This window comes from Asterias rubens, chromosome 9, assembly GCF_902459465.1.
Source record: "Asterias rubens chromosome 9, eAstRub1.3, whole genome shotgun sequence".
Lineage (NCBI taxonomy): Eukaryota > Metazoa > Echinodermata > Asteroidea > Forcipulatida > Asteriidae > Asterias > Asterias rubens.
This window is the reverse complement of record NC_047070.1, coordinates 2,014,441-2,020,211: the sequence shown is the minus strand read 5'-3', so window position 1 is coordinate 2,020,211 and position 5,771 is coordinate 2,014,441. Positions and strand designations below refer to the sequence as shown.

Sequence of the window (5,771 nt, the reverse complement as noted above, 5' to 3'; positions counted from 1 at the left end):
TTACTGGTATCTGAATGCGAGCCATCTCAACTCTTCCTCTCTTTCCCACGCCCTCCGCATCTTACGTCTCTCTTCCAAACCATACAAGGGTTGCTGATTCTGAACCTGCATTCCCCAATCCCCCCCTCCCTCATGCCAATCTTGTCTACACCCTCCCCCACCCCCGTAGGGATTGTATCGCCCTGCTTGTCTATTCTGATTAGATCGAACCGGACCATTGTAGGTTTGACTGGGATGTTGTGGGCCATTATTGCAAGACACTACTGTTTGGATCGGCATGGGTATGGAAGGACTCTTAATCATAGGAGAAGCCACTTTGTCAAAATCGATAAATTGAGGCGAGTCACCGCTGCTATTGCGTCTTGTTCGCGGTCCGTGAGCAGGAGCGCTGAGACTGATATCTTTATGAAAGTCACCCCGTGATTGGTCGGTTGGTCTGTCTGCTGGTACCTTCCACGCTTCTATTCTTCTCGGAACACACAGACCCCAGGCCTCAGTGATGTGACTTAGAATCATATTTGAAATGTGACGATGGGCGTGGTGGTTCCAATGGACACCGTCTGCGACTCTGCGATGAAGCTGATGGCGAAAGTAGAAGTGGAGATCTAAGACGTCAAAACCGTAAGCATTGGCCAGTTCCTTGGCGTAGAAGTTTCCTTCCATGACGTCTAAGCGAAGTGTCTCCGAGAGGAAATTGAGCTCTGGAAGGAGAAATCCACCACGGATTTTATTAGCAACTGGGAGCGCTGTATTCCAGATGAAGAGACACTCTGGAGGTAGGACGCTCTGCATCTTACAAAACGTCTTCTCAAGACTGGTCTTGTAGGAATTCATGCCATGGGATCCGTAGCGTGAGATATCCCATAAGCATGAATTCATCAGGACAACGTCGGGCTGAGGATCATTCTCGAAGTCGGCCAAGATCGTCTCCATGTATTTGTTATATGCCCTCGTGACAAAATAATACCTTGAAAGTAAATAAAAGTTCACAAAAAAGATTTACACAACTTCTCATCACAAACTTCCACAACTGATAGTTTTTATTTTGCTAAAACTACAATAGTTTGGATTAGGTTTGTATTTTTTGGCCAATTGTTTTTTGGTGGTGATTTTACAAGGGGCAAAGCAACTCACTTTGTAACCACAAGGAAAAGATGCTTTATTAAATACCATATTGATTGATTACTGATTAACAGCCTTGAACCAATTCCAAAGAAACTTAAGTATCTCATTGACCAGGCAAAGATTCAAAATGATGGTTTTTGTCTGTGACTTGCGTGTAGCTGTCTTCTTTTGAGACACATTGAATTCATATTTTACATTAATGTTGCATTTACTTTTTTACCAACAAAGTTAACCAGTAACATTGAAGCTGCTAAGCAAGTCACAGAGATAATTTGCACAACTACAATCACCGTCAAACTGTCTGGGCCACCCATCACCCATGCCTAACGTTATATAAAACCATTCCCTGTCCACTTCCCATTGACAATAAACATCGTCTCCCCCACCCCCAGTCCCCTCGCTCAATGTTGACTGTAACACAGAAGAAGACCGCCAATCGGAACCAACATTGAAAGGGGGCAGGGGGGCCCAACGAGATATGGCCGGGGCTATAGATGTTTCCAGAAGTCTTTTAAACTACCATTACCTGATGATGTGATAGTCCGTTTTGTACTGGCGGACTTCTCTATAGTTGATACCATTGTTCATTTCCTCTTTACGTCCTCCTTCAATCAGGATGTCGTCTTTGAAACTCATCTCTCCCTAAACCAATCAAAAACAGCCAGGTTAGTCAGATGGATCAAACATAGCAACAACTATTTCATCAGATGATCTGATGAAGTAGTTGCTACGAAAACTCATGTTCATTTTTTTGTCATTAGCTAGTATTTAGTGCTTATGAGAGAAATAAACCACGGAAGTGGTGCTCATGCAAAATTTTCCCATAGACTTTTATATTTTCCAAGGGAAGTGCCCTTTGCACAATGAAAACGGCCCTGCCCTATATGAAAGATGACGTTCTAGGCTTGTACCAGTCAATAAATTTGTTTTCTCCTACAACAAAAGCCTGAAGCAACACTTGGGAAAATCTGATAATCTCTTAGACTAATCTCACTTAATCCTCTTATCAATTGCTTATCTGCAGTCAACTTGTCCTGATTCTTGAGTGACCAATTGAGATTTTATGATGGATCATCAGGCCTGTATGCTTTGTTTTAGAAAAGGCCAGGACAAGGCATTTTCTCCTTTGTAAGGCCAAATAAATAAAAATACCAGTTGATTGTCCCCGCTCGCATCCTTTTTTGGGGCCGCATTTTTTTTTTGTTACTATGTATTATTTTTATATTTTTGTAAAAAAGCAAAAACTTGTAACCTTCTGTTTCAAAAACAATATTAGTGAATGTCTACCAGCAAATCTTTTTAGTGTTATCCGACCCTGTTTAAGTGTTAGTGTTAACACAGGTCCTCATGCAACTAATAAAGGCATAAAATAAGTTTTCGGTTGATTCAAACTGAAGAATTGGTGGCCTGTTTGATTTGAAATACTAAGCGGCCATCTTGAACAAAAATAGCAAATAGTAAATAATAAGGCCCTCATCCTCCTCTTTTTTGAAAAATCCGGACGATCAAGGGCACCAAGTCAATGACCAAGGGGAATGTAGGCAATCGCCTTGGTTGCCTACTGTGAAGTATCAGGCCTGGACCATTGGAACTCCACACTAACACACAGCTTTTCCTTGAACACATTTCTCTGCAATTGAAGATTTTAAATGAATTGTCATTACCTTTCTCTTGAGGTTGTTTTCTGTCAGGTAGACGTTTGTTTGCAACAAAGAAACTAAGTCTTTGTAAATGCCTCGCTGAACTGAACAAGAGAGGGAAAAAAACATATTTATAAAATCACCGAATGATGAGCTACTGGTAAGGATAAAAAACATTGTATAGTTTCAGTCTGAAAACTTACTGATTGTGAAGCTCGTTCAGAAAGCTCTATCTGAAAACCAGCTCATTTTGGTTGTTAAAACCATGGAGTGTATTGCTCCATGTTAAAACCAAATAATTATAAGAACATTCGGTTTACATGCTGAAAATTGTGCATGTTTTTTCACTACGAATTCCATGCAGAATATGGACTAAGTTAAGTATGGGTGAACCTCTTGCATTCAAATATAAACCAACATTTAACTTTTAAATATGGATAAAATACATCTGTTTCCTGACCTGACACCACTTTTGCATTCGTTATGAAATAAATTAGTATAGATACTAATTCACCGTTTCTTTGGAATAGTCTTCCTGTGCATATTCGCCAAGCTAATTCTTTACAATATTTTAAGTCCCTGTCGAAAACTCATTTGTTTAAAGCTGCTTTTTTTGTAATTTGCTTATTTGTATCTTGCATCTTTCTCTAATTATTGTTTATTTTATTGTTTATGCACTTAGAGGCTTTTGCATTAGGCGCTTTACAAATGTCTTATTATTATTATTATTATTAAATGAGATTCCTTTTGGTTGCCTTGGTGTGCTATACTTGGTAAAAATGAACTAAAAAGTGATGGCAGGATACAGCAATCTGTCCCTATAGGCTGTTTCAGACACATTGTGCACTTACTTGAATCCCCAATGATGACAACAAACTTGTTCCATAGTAGTTTAGTGATATCCTCATTAAGAAAGATCGCCATTGTTGATACGTACTGACACTAAACTCTACTGGACCTGAGATTCTTGGAATACACTCCCATCCAATCTGTACTGTTTATGTCCACTGTGTGCACAGAGACAAGAGGTCAATAAAGGTCAGCCATAATCACACACAAGGATGGTAAACTCTGTAACATTAAAAAAAAAAAAAAAATTCGGACTGGGACTTTTATGATAACTTTCATTACACAACTGGATGTCTTCTTGAGTGTTTTGAAGAGTTAATATCCACACTTTCAACCACAAATCTGGACTGTTTATGCGCACTATGTTTAGAAACAAGACAACATGGAGGTCAACAAAAGGTCAACAACTACTACTAACTAGGCCCTATCAAGAGGATCGTATTAAACTTTGCAACATTTAAAAAACCCAAAGAAATGTTAGGTTTGAAGTTTTCCATCATAATTTCGGACTGGGCACAACAGTGTTTTCTTTTAGTGTTTTGACGAGTTTATTCAACCACAGTAAATGACAACGTACGTTCAACTTTCCAATATCACTGTCATTATTTTGTGAAAGCGCTGCTGGCACTCTCATCACACCTAGCCTAGTCAAACTGTCCGAAAGAGAAGGGGAAAAAAGACGTGAAAGACAACAAGTTCACTGACAAGTCGAATAGTTTTTTCGTTCTATGATTTGAAAGCTCCTCAGTTTACATTATTTATAATGGACAATTTGAAGGTTACAAACTCTTTTATTCAATACTCACGATGTGGTGTGATGACACAGAGCTGAAAAGTAAAAGAAAGTCTTCAAGCCTCTGGTAAATTTCTTCAGCTGCACTCGGCCTGACTGCTGCACTGCTGTCACAGTGTGTAGCATGCTTCGTCGTGTGCAGCATGTGTATCATATCTGTCTGCAGAGGCTGCGTAGACTTGGTTCCAAGTCTGTGAACCGCAGTCTCAGACTTGAAATCAAGTCTACAGGCTAGGCTGCGCCGACTTGTTGCATCTTTTTTTTCTCACTACACGTGGGGGTGGGGTGGATGGGGCGGGGCGGGGCGGGGCAAGTTGATTGTCGAATAAAGGACGTGGTGCTGCCTCCGGCTTAAAAGGGCTAACTTTATTGTTTATCTTTAATCAAATCGTTTGTATATTTTGTATATAAGCACTGTGTAGGCCCTAATCAGGGGGGGGGGGGGGGGGGCAGGGGGGACATGTCCCCCCCCCCCACCTTTTGGAGGGTGGGGGACACAATATCAAATGTCCCCCCCCCCCACCTTTTTGACCACCTTTATCATGAAGCCCAAGTTTTGCACTGTGTAAGACGAAACCTGGTGTCCCTATATGGGCATTAATCCTGTTGGCAAAGGATGACACAATTTTTTGAAGGGTGGGGGACACTATATAAAAAATGTCCCCCTCAAAATTGGCCCAAGATTGCATCACAGAGCATCTAAAATGCAAAATTTCCCCGGGCCCTTAATCGGGCCCGCACCTCACGACGTACAGGCTTCCCACACGCATGGTCCATCGTTGACAGATTTGCACCTCCCCCTGAAAGAGTGGAAGGAACGTGAACCCCCACCCCATTTTCGAAGGGTGGGGGACACAGTATCAACTGTTCCCCGTGTCTTTTGACCACCTTTATCATGAAACTCATGTTTTGCACTCTGGAACTGTGGAGCACTGGAACACAATATTCCCACAGCTCATTGTTCTGTTTCGTTTGCCATTTGGCCGCTAAATGGCCTATAAAGATTGCACCATCTAAAAATACAAAAATTTTCCCGGGCCCTTAAGCGGGCCCGGACCCATGCCGTAAAGGTTTCATATTTGCGTGCTCACTCTTATTTGGCAGATTTGCCCCCAAAAATTTGTGTCATAGATCAACACCTGAACATGCTGTTAACCAAAAAGATTCTACTGCTGCTCACATTTTACAGATGTTCTGTCCATTCTGTAAGCCTCTTATTGGCCTAAAGATTGCACCACAGAGCATCTAGAATGCACAATTTTCCCGGGCCCTTAAGCGGGCCTGGACCCATGCCGTAAAGGTTTCACACTCGCGTGCTCACTCTCTCACAGATTTACCCCCTAAAACAAGGTTCATAGATCCGC

At 41.4% G+C, this 5,771-nt stretch overlaps 1 protein-coding gene across 1 annotated transcript; it reads right to left on the bottom strand.

Annotated features, from left to right (window-relative positions):
- On the bottom strand, window positions 1–4,376 carry LOC117294837 (PC-esterase domain-containing protein 1A-like). The gene is made up of 4 exons (XM_033777374.1): window positions 3,617–4,376; window positions 2,790–2,869; window positions 1,652–1,767; window positions 1–967 (listed from the first exon to the last, which is right to left on the bottom strand). Exons 1-4 carry the CDS (start codon window positions 3,687–3,689, stop codon window positions 1–3), a joined length of 1,236 nt encoding a protein of 411 aa, XP_033633265.1. The 5' UTR covers window positions 3,690–4,376.
- Between the last annotated feature and the right edge of the window lie 1,395 nt (window positions 4,377–5,771).